Source organism: Miscanthus floridulus, chromosome 1, assembly GCF_019320115.1.
Source record: "Miscanthus floridulus cultivar M001 chromosome 1, ASM1932011v1, whole genome shotgun sequence".
Taxonomy (NCBI): Eukaryota; Viridiplantae; Streptophyta; class Magnoliopsida; order Poales; family Poaceae; genus Miscanthus; species Miscanthus floridulus.
In genome coordinates, this window is record NC_089580.1 from 1,648,177 (window position 1) to 1,662,688 (window position 14,512).

General features: G+C 44.5%; 2 protein-coding genes and 1 pseudogene across 2 annotated transcripts; all 3 read left to right on the forward strand.

Annotated features, from left to right (window-relative positions):
* The first annotated feature begins 2,799 nt into the window (after positions 1-2,799).
* LOC136526100 (formin-like protein 3) lies at positions 2,800-4,027 on the forward strand (annotated as a pseudogene).
* LOC136471113 (glycosyltransferase BC10-like) lies at positions 3,928-6,277 on the forward strand. Its single transcript, XM_066469138.1, has 2 exons — positions 3,928-5,203; positions 5,925-6,277. Exon 1 carries the CDS (start codon positions 4,065-4,067, stop codon positions 5,148-5,150), a length of 1,086 nt encoding a protein of 361 aa, XP_066325235.1. The 5' UTR covers positions 3,928-4,064; the 3' UTR covers positions 5,151-5,203; positions 5,925-6,277.
* Positions 6,278-8,883: 2,606 nt separating this feature from the next.
* LOC136472021 (uncharacterized) lies at positions 8,884-14,042 on the forward strand. The gene is made up of 3 exons (XM_066470055.1): positions 8,884-9,315; positions 13,364-13,471; positions 13,566-14,042. Exons 1-3 carry the CDS (start codon positions 8,998-9,000, stop codon positions 13,872-13,874), a joined length of 735 nt encoding a protein of 244 aa, XP_066326152.1. The 5' UTR covers positions 8,884-8,997; the 3' UTR covers positions 13,875-14,042.
* Positions 14,043-14,512: the final 470 nt, after the last annotated feature.

Here is a 14,512-nt window from a genome sequence, read left to right on the forward strand (position 1 = left end):
ATGAACTCTCTTCCAAAGGCTGACATGCTTCGGCGTGGGTTCTGGGAGCTTAGGGCTTGTTTAGTTGGCGAAATTTTTGGTAAAATGGTACTGTAGTAATTTCGTTGTTATTTGGTAATTAGTGTCCAATCATAGTCTAATTAGATTTAAAATATTTATCTCGTGAATTTCGTCTAAACTGTGTAATTAGTTTTATTTTTTTATTTATATTTAATGTTTCATGCGTGCGTCTAAAGATTCGATGTGACAAAGAATCTTGAAATTTTTTTGTAAAATAGAAGAGAACTAAACGGAACCTTGTACGGCCCCCGATGAGAACGAACGAAATGAATGAGTGGACGGAGAAATTTAATATTTTTTTTTATTTTGTTTGTTCCAACATGGTCCACAGCTGGTTGTCCATGGCAGTTACTACTCCTTTGTATATACTAGGTCTGAGACCCTATGTCGATTAATTTTGGAAAAAATCTGAAGCGCAAACGTGCACTTAAATTTGGACAGAGGGAGTATCGTTCAGTGCCTGGTTCGCTGGGCTGATAAGCCATGGTTGAAAGTATCGTTGGCTGATTTATTGTGAGAGAAAAATATTATTCGTTGACTGAAAAAATACAGCTTATAAGCAAGTAAACAGGGCGCAGATGCGGATTGAAATGTGCATGCAACCATTACCATAGAGTTCTTTCCGAGAATGTGTGCGATCGTGGTGGTCTGGGAACAAACGGAACCAAGAACGTCTACGTAACTTGTTGGAGAGTGTGGCGCAAGCTTTCCAAAGGAGCAGCCAATATGTGGCAAATGCCATGTCATTCTTGTATAAAGATGTACTCAGTTTTTTTTTTAGATATGTTTCGTCATGGGATGTCTGAATGTAGTCGTTGAAAAATAAAACATTTTTAACGTATCTGTCGTTTATTAATTAGTGTGCGCGTGTAGGAGAAAAGACCTAAACCGGAAAGGCCGAATCTATATTGGCGTAGTACATAATACAGAGGTCATATTTGAATCCATTAGCTGCTAGTAGTTAACTAATTAATGCTTAATAATTAATATGAACAGCTAACTATTAGTTACTATTAGTACTGTTTGCTGGGGCTGGCTGGGCTGGCCAGCCCCCTCACATGAGTACTGTTCATCTGAACCAGCCAGCAGTACTTCTCTCTCACATAAACGAACCAGCAACAATACGAACCAGCCAACCGAACAGGCTGGTTTCATCCAACTAGTAAGATGCTTGTTAATTACGTATTCAACTAACGATTAACTAGACTATTAATTAAACACATCTATATCTTAAGAAACCTAATTACTAACAGCTTACTATTAGCTCTAGATCAAAGCCAAAAGGTAAAAAAAACCATGGTTGACCGAAAATCAAATAAAACTTAAAATGAGTTGTAGTGAGACTTTGCTTTGAGCATCTCATTCGCCGTCGCCGCGGCCGGAGTCCTCAGATCTAGTCGTCATCTGTGGACTGGAGCTCCAGTATGTAGACGGTAAGGTCATGGAGACGGAAGAAGTACAACCGTACAAGATTACAAATGTCAAAACAAGATGACGTGCTCGTGTTTGGACTGAGCCGGAATAGATGGATTATTTGTCCAAATGGGAATAGTCCTGCTTAGCTCACTCTAGCTATATAGAAGTATGGACATCCCTTATCTTTAAGACTAGTGTACCCACTCCAGCCAATAATACAACCACAAGCTATTTGAAAATTTAATCTTTCACCAATAGTTAGTCTAATCATACGAAAAGTTTATACTACAAAATCTGGTATACATCGATTTTGTATTTAGAAAATCTTTCTAACAATCAAACTTTTGTTGATATAAATTATATATCACAAGAGAAATTAACGGTCAAAGTACGCACTTGATGACCGTTGACCGCACCAAGTCAATCACACCTTATACATTGAAATGGAGGGGGGATGTCATATATTTTACTTTGACCGCTAAAGTTTTTTCATTTTTTGCTACGAGTAACTTCTAAAATGTTGTAGGCTAGAGATGAAAAGACGATGTACAGATTCACATGTAAAAGTACTTCCATGTTCTTTTCAAATCATTGACTTTGGTAATGGTAAATATATTTAATGGAAAAATATCAGTTACTGTTGTCTTTCTAAGAAAAAAGGCCCAACCTATGAGGTTTTTTTTTATAAAGTAAGCATCTAATTTTAAAATTAAAGAGGGCCTAAATATAGGTGGCCGGCAACAATTCAGGTAGTGTCGACTTGTTGCACCTTAGAGGCTTAGTCACAGCAGGTACTAAGTGTTGTTGACTAACAAAAGAAGTTGTAAATCGTGTAGAAACAGAACTACAAAAGTCAACACCCTATTTATTTGTTGAGAGAGAAATCACCGTAAAGTCAATCAACGGAATCACAAGTTACTGAGCGAACACCATATATTCATTTATTCTGGAATAAATCACCGCAAAGTCAATCAACCACGAGGATGCAATGAAATATAATTAAAACAATCACTAACATAAAAAGGGTGTTTCATTTTATTGTTTTGTAACCTCTTCATAGCATCTAATTCTAGACCATGCCATCAGAATTGCATAGGTGAGACTCTATTAAATAAATAAATACAGATGAAACTCCAAGTAACAATGTCTATCCAAAACCTATCCAGAACAGGCAGTACATTCTAGCTCAACAGCTCCAAATCGACCGAGATACGTTACCAAAATCAAAAGCGTGCAAAGAGCCAAGACACGCAAAACGCATGGCAGCTCGCTAGCTCCTGAGATACTGAGATTGGCCGCTACCTGCTACCGTGTCTACGGACTATGGTGTGGGTATGGGCGTATCAGCCGTGGTTTCATTCCGGTCAGCGTCGCCACCTTGTCCGTGCGACGCGGCAGCCACCTACCCTCCTCCTCGTGCAGCCACCGCCGTCCAATAAAAAAGATCGGACGACAAGGGGCGCGCAGGCGCAGCTCCCACGCCACCGACACGCGGCCCCATCCGTCAGCCTCCACCCGTCAGGCTCCGGCTGGATCCCACGGCCCCGCGACGTGAGTGACTGCACTGGATGGATGTCCGGATCCCGATTAAAAACTCTACTCCCACTGTGCGTGTCTGTGAACAAGACGCTTCTAGACTATACGCGTCGAGATTCGCGCCGGCCGGCGGATCCAACCGCCGGGATCCAAAAATAGCGCTTTTACAACAGTGCGGGAGGACTAGGACTAGGAGCCACTCGCTAACGCTAACCGCCCCCGCGTAATCGCTCGCGTCGCGTCGCCGTCGTCGATTAATCACAATCACAACGCCCACCCCCCCCTAATTAAGAGGGGCCCACCGCCCCGCGAGAGCGACGAGCAGGCGCAGCAGATAGAAGCGCGCGTCCCCTCCGTCCCTCCCCCTCCGCCTCACTCTCTCGCCTCCGTTCCTCCGGCCGCCGCCTCCACCCGGGCGCCAGAGATCTCCACAAAATCTCCCAATCCCCACCAAGCCCGCCCGTCTCCAGGGGGTCCGCCCGCCAGCCTCCGCGCGAGGTCGGTCGCGCTCTGTCCCGGATCCGCCATTCCCGGTTCCGCGCCGGGTTTCCTGCTCCGGCTGCGCTGTTCCTGGCTGTCCCGCCCCCCGCTCTCGGCTCGGGTCCTCCTGGCCTGCCGTTCGCGGATCTCGAGCCAGATCCTGCCCCCGCATGGGGTGTCGTCGGTTCCCAGCCTAGCGGCGCCGCGCCATTGCCCCCACCATTTCGGAGCAATCGCTTGCCCGGTTCCTCCGGCTATCTGAGCTGCGAGAAATCTCCCGATTGTTCTTCCGTCGTGTTCCAATCGCCCTTGCTACTACTCCCGGATCGCAAGATCCAGTTCGCCGGGCCTTTTGCTGGTGCCCAATTTGAGGCAGACTGTCCTCATCAATCAATCGCTCTCAATCGCCCCCCCTGCTTTTTTTTCCCTCGGAGAAAAATCTGATCCCTGCCCCCTCCCACCACCACCACCAAACCACGCACCCAAGATCCGCCGCTGCATTGGCTGCGGCCTGCGCGCATTCTGCGAATCCTGATCCGAGAGGCCGCAGGCGCGGCAGCCGCTGGCCGGAGATGACGTCGCCGTACGCCTCGCCGTTCCTGCTCTCCCTGCTGCTGCTCCTCTCCATCCCGGTCGTCTTCCTCCTCGCGCCGCGCCTGCTCCCGCCCAAGACGCTCCCGGCCATCCCGGACGCCGACGAGTCCGACGACCTCGCCCTCTTCCGCCGGGCAATACTCTCCTCCTCGTCGGCCACTCCCACGCCCCCCACCTCCGCGGCCTCCTACTTTTTGCGCCGCCGCCCGGCGCCCAAGATCGCCTTCCTCTTCCTCACCAACTCGGACCTCGTCTTCTCCCCGCTCTGGGAGAAGTTCTTCCGCGGCCACACCCACCAATTCAACCTCTACGTCCACGCCGACCCCTACTCCGTCCTCGAGCTGCCGCCCACGCCATCCTTCCGCGGCCGCTTCGTCCCTGCCAAGGCCACACAGCGCGCCTCCCCTACCCTCATCTCCGCCGCGCGCCGCCTCCTCGCCACCGCGCTCCTTGACGACCCCAACAACCAGTTCTTCGCGCTCCTGTCGCAGTCCTGCATCCCGCTCCACCCGTTCCCCACCCTCTACAACGCACTCCTCTCTGACAATGCTGGCCCTCATAGCCGCCACCGCAGCTTCATAGAGATAATGGACAACATGGACAACGACACCAAGCTGCTCCATGACAGGTACTATGCCCGGGGTGATGATGTCATGCTGCCGGAGGTTCCATATGATCAGTTCCGTGCTGGGTCGCAGTTCTTTGTGCTCACGAGAAGGCATGCCATCGTGGTCGTGAGGGATATGCGGCTTTGGAAGAAGTTCAAGTTGCCCTGTCTGATCGAGCGCAGGGATTCATGCTACCCGGAGGAGCATTACTTCCCCACACTGCTGGATATGCAGGATCCTGAGGGTTGTACTAAGTATACCCTAACAAGGGTAAATTGGACGGATTCAGTTGCAGGACACCCACACATGTATGGGCCTGGAGAGGTATCCGCGAGCTTGATCAGGGAGCTGAGGAATTCAAACATGACACACTCTTACATGTTTGCCCGCAAGTTTTCTCCTGAGTGCCTTGAGCCTTTGATGGAGATTGCAGACTCAGTCATCCTACGTGACTAGTCTGAAGCAACCCCCCATTTGATGGTCGGAGTTTGTACACTGAAATGAGCGAGGTATGGAATATGCACTTGCTGCGGCCTCTCTGAAAGAGTTAATCTTCTTCTATTTAGGTGTTGTGTTGAGAGAAATGTCTCCAAATGGAGTGTACATAGTACGGAATGCGAGAGTATTAGGTTGTTCAGTAATCTGTATGCTTAACATTTTCATAATAAAGCGGCATACTACATTAGATTGTTATTTTGTCATCAGTTGAATGCTTGTTACATTAGTTTGTTTTCTTAGGCACTGCAAGCCTTTTGCTCTTGTTAGATCGACTGCATTTATCATAGAAAAATTGGCCTATATGGTCCTTTCATTAGTGCTGGTCAATGATTAAGTCATCTTGAAAGTTGAAACACAGACAAGCTTCCTTATAGGTAGTCATTTCCTTGGTAGTGAAAGAAATTCTTGCGGGAGTCTGTTGCATTCTGGTCAGAACAATCAATGTAACAATGCTCACCCTGTTTGCTTGATCGATTATGTGGCTTGTAAGCCGGCTGATGTTGTTTTGTTGTGAGAGAAAAACACTGTATCATGGTTGATAAGCATGGCTGAAATGAACATTTTCCCTGCTCTCACTGTATCATTCTTTACTAGGTCCTATGAACATTTTTGATTTAAATCCTTTGCCCCTCTTCATTCTTTTGAAACTTTACTTGCCTAATTTTCATTTACGCATAGTAGTACACTGTCAATGCTTTTATGGTTCTGCAGAACTTCCCCTTCTTGTTTCAGGCATCGAAGGAATGTTAGACTGCATGCTACTTTCGCTTCCACCGTGATCAGATGGACAACCGAGTAGTTTCATCTCTGCCTTATAGAACCTCCTCGAGGAACAACATATCCTCTTCTTGCCTCCCTTCTTTTTTTTGAAGCTCTTTCTTTTTTCCTGGGAAGAGGCTGCTGCTGCTGAGAGAGTATGATATGACTATGAATTGTCGCTTTGTGAGTACAGTGTTTGAACGCAGCAGCTTTTTTAGTAGGGCAATAGTTAATTTGATCATCCTATGTATACATGGAGGCACTCTTGTGAATACATGCTGTGATGATTTGTGGGTTCCGTTGCATATATACCATCTCCAACCCAGTTTTTGGTCATTTAGCCTATGCAACGGTGCTGTTGCCTTGCTTCTTAGACCATTCTGGTGCTTGAAGTGATCATAAACTAATTATCATGAAAGAGCATATTTGACTTTGGCTGTAGGTTTCTTTTGTATAAAGTCTCTGTTAAGAGAAAAGGGAGAGCCGCACTAAACAGAACAATTCACCAAAGCAACCTTAAACCCTAATATATGGCCAAAGTTGGGGCCGCACTTGTTAGGTCAGCGGTTTCACTGCTATTCTCGTAGGTCCTGCATCTGCCCCACTACCAACATTATACTATTAGCTATTGGCATGCTCTTATTGGTTCAAAGGGACCTGTTATCTGCTCCACTCTCAGAGTTGTACTATTGACTGTCATGTCTTGTTTGGGTTTAAAACAAGAAAGGGATATGGCATGTTTTTCTGGTTGTGATGTTATATTGGGCAGGGCTATTGTCAATGGACTGCACCGGGAAAACATGTAAAATTTCTGTCACAGATTGGACACAGATGTGTAGTGCCTGTATGCCCTGTCGGAAGCAAGGTTCTCGGTCGATATCTCGTAGCATTAGCACTAGCGCCTTGCAATTTTTGGTAGATTTGCTTGCAAAACTGTGAGGAAATATGTGATGTATGAATGAAGAGCAGAGGGGAGGAAGGCGGCGTGTCAGAAACACGAACGCCCTGTTCGCTTGGCTTATAAGCCGTACTTTTTTAACCAACGAATAATATTTTTCTCTCACAAAAAATCAACAACAGTACTTTCAGCCGTGACTTATTAGCCAAGCGAACATGGCACAAGATATTCTCCAGGGGTTTCCTCTTTGGTCTTTGCTCCCGATTCAGTTTCAGCAGTTTCCACTTCTAGGGTTCTGGTTGCTCCTTTTTTCTAAAAAAATTCGGATATTTCTTTTTCTTGAGAATGGTTGATGTTATCAGCTAGCCTGGTTGACAGTAATATTCTCAGGAAATCACCAAACTATAACAGGACATTCGCTGCTGGAAATCATTTTGTTTTTATGCTGCAATCAGCAACTTCAGCAAGAATAAGATGCTTTGCAGAACTTTGATCAACCTTTGCCGAAAGTTTCAGTCTGATCAGCTGAGCACGGAGATTCCTATGCCTTTTCTAATGTCCTGCGCCTTCTCTGATCTGCTACATTCTTCAGCATTTCAACGTTGACATTTCTAGATTTTAATGAAAAGAAGGCACAAGACAGGAATCTAACGATGCTATACTAAAGCCACAATACAAGGAAAAATCGTGGTAACTCAGAGAACTAATTTCAGTGCTCGTTGGCGCGTGAGTGATAATTAACTTACTTCGATTATTACTCCTGAGGTTCGGCTCATCGCGTGGGCGCTGTAACGTGACAGGGTTGGTGGGTTAGCTGAGGATTCACTGTCGCTGTTTTTCATTTGTTGTTGCCACAGTTGGGGTCACCGTTTTCCATTTGTTGCCACTGTTGCTCACCAACTAAAGACAGTGGCCAAGGCAACGACTGTCAGTTGTTAAGACCAGTAGCTCTGTTCTAAATACACTGTAAACAGCTGTAGCTGTTGTCAGAGTACGTTTTGCAAATCTAACGTGACTGCTTTCATTTGATCTAATTAAATGCTCCAAAACTATTCTTCACCATACTTCTGTAAATATTAAATTCAAACTGAACATTCGAAAACGAAGGGGTTTTCATTCAGACACTTCATCATCTATACGGTAGGGAACAGAAAAGAAAAAGTATAGAAAAAAGTAAAGGTAGATCATGGTTCTATATACAGAGTGTTCGGCTGGCATTAAATTGCTACTGTAGCAGCTGGAAAACACTGTTTATGCTGGAATTTGGTGAGAGAAAAATACTGCTTCGGCTGGAAAAAAAGGCCAGCCAGCCAGCCGAAGTTGACCAGCCGAACACGCTAATAGTCTGGTATAGCACTGCTATAGGTTTTTTTATAGGCTCTACTGTTACCATATTACCAATGGTTCCGCTACTGCGCTAATAACGTTTTAGCTCCACTAAACACCACTGTCTAGCTTAGCAAGGAAACATTTTAGCATAGCACCGCTAATTTTAACCGAGACAAATATTTATCTATTTAGATGACTATAATTATGTTCTTTACTTAATACACGATGTCATGAACCATTGAACAATGATTGACTATTCATTGTTGGATTTTAAGTGAATATTAATATTGATCATAGCTATAAGTATGTTGATTGATTAACGAATGTTAAGTAATAGATTTGGAGACATATTGTCCTAGAGTCCTGAACATTCTGAGTATATATGTTCATGAAAGTTCCATAGCTATATGCTTCTGTACTTACTTAATTAAAACTATTTATGTTATCATAAAACCGCTAAATAAAATAGCTTTTAGCTTTGGCTAAAACTTTTTATAGTTTTTGGAGGAAGCTGTCTATTTAAAACCTTGAGAGTTGAGACAGACAATCCTAGCTTCTGGGCTGTTTCCTAGTAACATAGGAAAAAGTCTAGCCCATAAATAACCGGCTTCTCAAACAGCCTATTTCGGCCAACAAAGATCCTGAAAGGCCCATCACCCAACCGAAAGTGATGGCCCACCACTCTCACCTAGTCACCTTTCTCCCCCACCCACCTGCACCGCTGTCACCCACGAGCTCTCCTCGGCGGTGGTTACTGGAGCCAGCTTGGTCGGTTCGGTTGCCACCAAAGCGCCCCGCAAAATCTCGCCGCCGACCGCCATGGTAGCCGCCGACGCGACGCGTACGCTGCTTGCTGCCCTCTCTCTCGCCGTAGCCGCCTGCTGCCTCGCGCAGCTGGCGGCGGGGGACACGAACGGCGTCTATGAGCCGTGCAGCGACGCACGGATCCAGCGCGGGGACGGCTTCACCTTCGGGGTGGTCTTCGCGGGATACAATACCTTCTTCTCCGGCAACACACAGCTCTCCCCCTGCGACCGCCGCCTCAACCTCGCCGCCTCCGGGCAGCTCGCCCTCTTCCGCCCCAAGGTCGACGAGATCTCCCTGCTCACCATCAACACCACCACCGGATTCAACCCAGTAAGCGATCCTGGCCTTCTTGCTTGGTTTGAGTTTCTGATTTCTTGTTTGGAGTCAATAAGTTTGGGGCGGATCCGAATTCCTGCGGAGCTTGCACTCTGCGTGCTTGTGGAAATGTGGAAGTAGGTGGATGATAGTTGCCACGCCATAGGTAGGGTTGATTAGCATTTGTTTCTTGCTCTAACAGGAAGTAGGGCTGTTTAGCATGATCCTGGTGCTTTCTGTAGAAATTGTTCATCTGCTTAATGCGACCTTGGTGTAACAGAGTTACTGCTCAGTGATTTGATTCAATGCAAGATATTCATCCACGACTCCAGTAATAGTTAATGGCCAATAGGATCAAAAGATAGTTTTATACTTTTATGTTGTTGAGAGAGCGTGCATTGCTTGATGTAACTTGTACATATCGTAGTGCGTGGACGCGTGTTCCTGATCTTACAAGTATCCAATGAATTGCACCATCTCAATATGCTTAGCATTGTCTGTAAATTGTGATTTGAATTTGTTTAAGATCTTTTTGGCATAAAATGGCAGGCACACTGCCATTCATTAAGTAGTAAGAAATAATTTATTTCAGGAAGTCCTGTACAATGATGTCCAAAGCAAGCGACTCGTATTTTGAAACAACAAATGACAAGAAAAGTAACAACTAGGTAAAAGAGGGAAACCCTGAAATAATGAAGAAACATGTGATATTGAACTGAAACCAAGCTCCCTCTTTTTTTATCCGGTGGAAACTCTTTATCTGCTCCTAGTTTAGAAGAACTCACTTAACCGGTATGGTGAGAAAAATATAAGCCCAACTTTCTTTAATGAGTGTTTTATCGTTTTGTACCTGAGATTCATTTTCAGCATGCATAGATCTTTGGAGAAATTGATCTAATTTTAAGGATCTCTGTTTGCTCTCCAATCTCCATAGTTTTCCAAGGATTAATGCAAGTGCTGGGAGTGCGAAAGCGTTACATTTTGAAATTAAAAATCAGGAGTCTATGCTTGTTAGTTCAATGCAGTCTGCCCCATTATAAGAAAATAGTGAATCTTGGCTATTGATGTACCAAATTTGCTAGGATTCATAGTTGTATAAAAAATCATCTGTGTGATGGGGAGATCAGTCCTAAAGTGCCTTTGTGCCAGTTCAACTCTTTTGTGCAAAAAGGCGGCCCATAAGTTTGTCAAGATCCTGGTACTTTCTTTGTGTACAGGGCTGTAAGCATAGTTTCCCTGTGTGTCATGAGGAATCATACTTGGTGATTTGTTTCTAGTAAGACAGGATGACCATAATATAGCACAAAAGGGCACAATTTATCCCCCTACATGGCAAACTATTTTAAGGAGTAAGTTGGATGGATCCAGGGAAGCTTGCACTGTAAGAGCATCTCCAAAAGCTCCTTAAAGAACACTTGCTAAATCATTTGTTATACCAAGTGGCCAAACTGAGTAGGGAGCTAAAATGTCTTTCTCCAATAGTGTGCAATATTTGGTTACTAAAACATAATAAAAAAGAGCGCATCACATCCTTTCCTCGCTCGGCTCCTCGTGGTTCGTGCGCTGCCCCCTGCCCTTTACCTGCCTCCCCTCAGCTGACTGCGTCCCCCCAGCTGTCTGCAGCCACCCCCAGCGGCCTCCCTTTCCCCCCAGCCGCAGCCAGAAAGATCGCTGCCCGCGTACTGTTTCTCCAAGCAAATTCAAGGGCAAGGGTATATCATTGTATTCGAAATGGAAATGGAATATTTCTATTAGTCTGGCGCATGTACAATGTTAATTTGTATTACATGCATGGTTTTCGATTTTGGTATTAATTTTTTTTTTGCCACCCCTGAAATTTGGCTGAAATTTCAGCGAATTTTTTTTTAGAGACTTGAACATGAAGTATGATTTTCTAAATTTTTTAATCTAGACATCATGATTTATGACTACACATCTATTGAGTAGAAGAATATGCAAGATAAAGTCATAAACAATAGAAAATATGAGTCTAGAGTTATATATTTACAATAAAGCACATGTATTAGTGTACTACGAAATTTTGGATTTTTCTTTTGGCCACCGCCTCGAAATTTTGAACCCTGATTACATGCATGGCTCCATCCACTGGCAGGCGTCGGAGATTGCCTAGGCTAGTCCATTGAAGTACCGGCTTTTCCCAAAATCAATTAGGAATCGAGTCTTGGTTTATTTGTTTATGCAGCAATGGCAGCAGTGGCCAGAGGCGACCCCTGCCCCCCAACCAGGCTCTGCCCCCTGCAGCTGTCCCTGCCCCTCCAGCCACTGGCTGCCGCTGCCAGTCGTCTGCAGTCGCCCCCAGCCAGGCCATGCTCAGCCATCTGGGACCGACCAGGCGTGGCACGGCGGTGGCCAGGGATCTTCTCTCCCGAAAAGAAGAAAACCGCGCTTGGAGGAAAAACAACTGGCGAGAAGTGCTGATATCAAGCGTAGAAAGCACGTGAATATCTGAGGGGTCTAGGGGGAGATTTATCAAGTGCTTATCTTTAGGGAGTTCAGATAGAAAACTGTCGGATGGCTGTTTTTCCCCCGTTTTGTCAAAAGAACGAGTATGGAGTTGTTTTAAGGAGCTCTTGGAGATGCTCTAAGTCCTTACGGAAATGCAGGAGTAGGTGGATGAACGTTACTTTGGTGTTGATAATGTGGCTTAGCATTTCTTGGTTCTCCTAAGCTGATGTGGAGATCGAATGAGTTTGCATGATACTCTGGCGTTTTCTTTTGCATTTCTTTATCTGCTTGTGTTTGGAGTTACACAGTTGTTGGTCTGTTGATTTGATTCATCGCGAGATTTTATTCCACAGCTCCATATTTGTTAGATTAAGCCTAATGCTACTTTGCTTACTGATCAAGTAAAATCACAAGAGATGGTAATGGCAATGCTAACTGCACCATCTAATTGCCCCCTGACCTAGTTAGCATACACACCAGGGTTGACTTGAGGGGGCAGCCTGTCGATTTGTTTTTGCCTAGTTAGCATCACCATTGCTTTTATGTTTGCTGTGAGCCATTTTATGATGTGGGAGGGAAAAGTAAAGTCAGCTTTGCTTCAAGGATAGTGTCTCTCTACGTCAGGTTATGGACTTCTACTGGATACTGAACATATGTATTAATTTGAATTAATGAATTTTCCAAGAACTTTGTCCTAATGAATGAATGAGAATCTTGCACTTATTCATGTTCATCATGCATATATCCTTAAGAGACATTGGTCCTATTAGAAAATAACTCTGTTTTTTGTGCTATAAGTTGCCAAGAATATATCCAATTTCTGATTTCTGAGAATGCTAAAGCACTACATTGACATAACATTTCATCTATCCTTGCAACTTTTTTAACTAATGGAAACCATGAATCTATGCAATGCCATATTAGGAGTCTAGGATTGGAGTTCAACTTGGCATAGCTCATATTAAGAAATTCTGTCTCTTAAAGTATCTGATCTGCTTGGGTGCATAATTGTAATTTAAAACGTTGTCTGTGAAACTGTGATGTCATATAATGTCGAAAGTGCCTTTGTGCCAATCTCAATGTTTTCATGTAAAATGTTAAGAAAAAAAAAAAAACTGGTCCACTATTTTTTTTCAAGATCCTATTACCTTGCCTGTTTCTGACCTAGCTATCTTGTATTTGTCACAATGATTTGTTTTGCATTATTGCTAACCTGGGCACATGAAATTATATTTCAGTACATAACTGATGAATAAATTATACTGTTATACATGTGGCACTAAAGGCTGAAGACCGATGAATTTCCAGGATTTCCTCTTAGTTGTGTCTGATCTTTAAATGCTTTGCTTAACCTCAGAGTGTTAATTTGTTTCATTCGCTACTTTGACCTAAAAAAAGAAATGAAAACGAGGAGGAACTTTACATCTTTGATTGCTAATTGCACACCCTATCTACTCATCAAGTTTACTGTCATGGTGCTTTGGTTGTCACGAGTGAGCTCTAAGTGTCCTTTGTTTTGTTGTCTGTATTCGTGGTTAAATGCATGCATCCAGTGTTGGCATTGTCAGTATATCATCAAAGATGCGCTATTTTGTAGGCTTCAGCTGGTGGATTCATGGTAGCATTTGCTGGTAGGAAGTATGCAGCTAGATCTGTTCCGATATTTGTATCCAACACCTCAGTCACAGTGTCCAGCTTCACCCTGGTATGAATCGATAAACACACTATTATGTCCAGCATATCTGAACACGTAACAAAGAAGTTCTGAATCTTACTGCTACTTGGCGATTCTTCCATAGGTACTTGAGTTCAATAAAGGCAGACTTCAAAACTTGCACTGGAAGAAGGATGGCTGTGGTGCTTGCTCCGGCAAGTCAAACTTTGTCTGCCTTGGAAAACAAACATGCGCCATTAGGACGCAGAGCTGCAAGAGCCAGGGGCCTGTCGACTGCAGCATCGGCATCCAGCTGGCGTTCTCTGGTACGGACAAGCACGAGTCGGTTCTGAACTCATGGTATGAAGCCTCCAACCTGAGGCAATACTCCCTGTATGGGCTCTACTCGAACCTCAAGGACACCCTGAGCGGCCAGTTCAACAAGATCTTCTAGGCTGTTTTGGTGCTGCCATTGTTTATTCTCTCCTGCTCCCGCCTCTTTCTGTCGACCACTCCGAATCCTGATGTTGTGCTTAACATTCTTTTGGTTTGCAGCCCAGATTGCTTGTATCCAGACCAGTTTTAGCCCTGTCTGAGCTCTACCGTATCCGTATGTACCGTTGCCCGTTGGTGTCATTTTAGTGCCCTTTTTTTTATCACCACTTGCGCTTTAACTTCAATTTTGTGATGAGCTAGCTGCTGTCCTACTGATGACTATGTTTGGCCCAAAGGAAGTGTCGTATTGCTGTCTGCAGAGCTGTGCAGAGTTGCTTGTTGCTTGTTCCTCGTGATACCGACAGCATCTACCTATCATCGATCGCTCAAGGTTTCTGAAAATGTCATACTATCGTCCAGCAGTTGAGCTGGTTCAGATTCCCTCTTGGTTTTGCAGCCTGTCCTTTTTCAATTTTGCCCTGACTTGCTGAGTAGCTTATATCTTTCTTGCTATTGCTAGTGACACAAAATGGCATCCTTGAGGGCCAGTTTGGAATTGGAATTTCATAGGAATCGTATATGTATTGTACAGAAGAAAAAAAAAATCCTGTGTTCCAAACAGGGGCCCTTCTATCTGAGATTCTGAGTTTACAAGGA

Coding starts and splice junctions, on each gene's coding strand:
- LOC136471113 (XM_066469138.1), top strand. CDS start 4,065: ATGACGTCGCCGTACGCCTCGCCGTTCCTGCTCTCCCTGCTGCTGCTC.
- LOC136472021 (XM_066470055.1), top strand. CDS start 8,998: ATGGTAGCCGCCGACGCGACGCGTACGCTGCTTGCTGCCCTCTCTCTC. Junction 9,316..13,363: donor CCACCACCGGATTCAACCCA/GTAAGCGATCCT, acceptor GCTATTTTGTAG/GCTTCAGCTGGTGGATTCAT. Junction 13,472..13,565: donor CAGTGTCCAGCTTCACCCTG/GTATGAATCGAT, acceptor ATTCTTCCATAG/GTACTTGAGTTCAATAAAGG.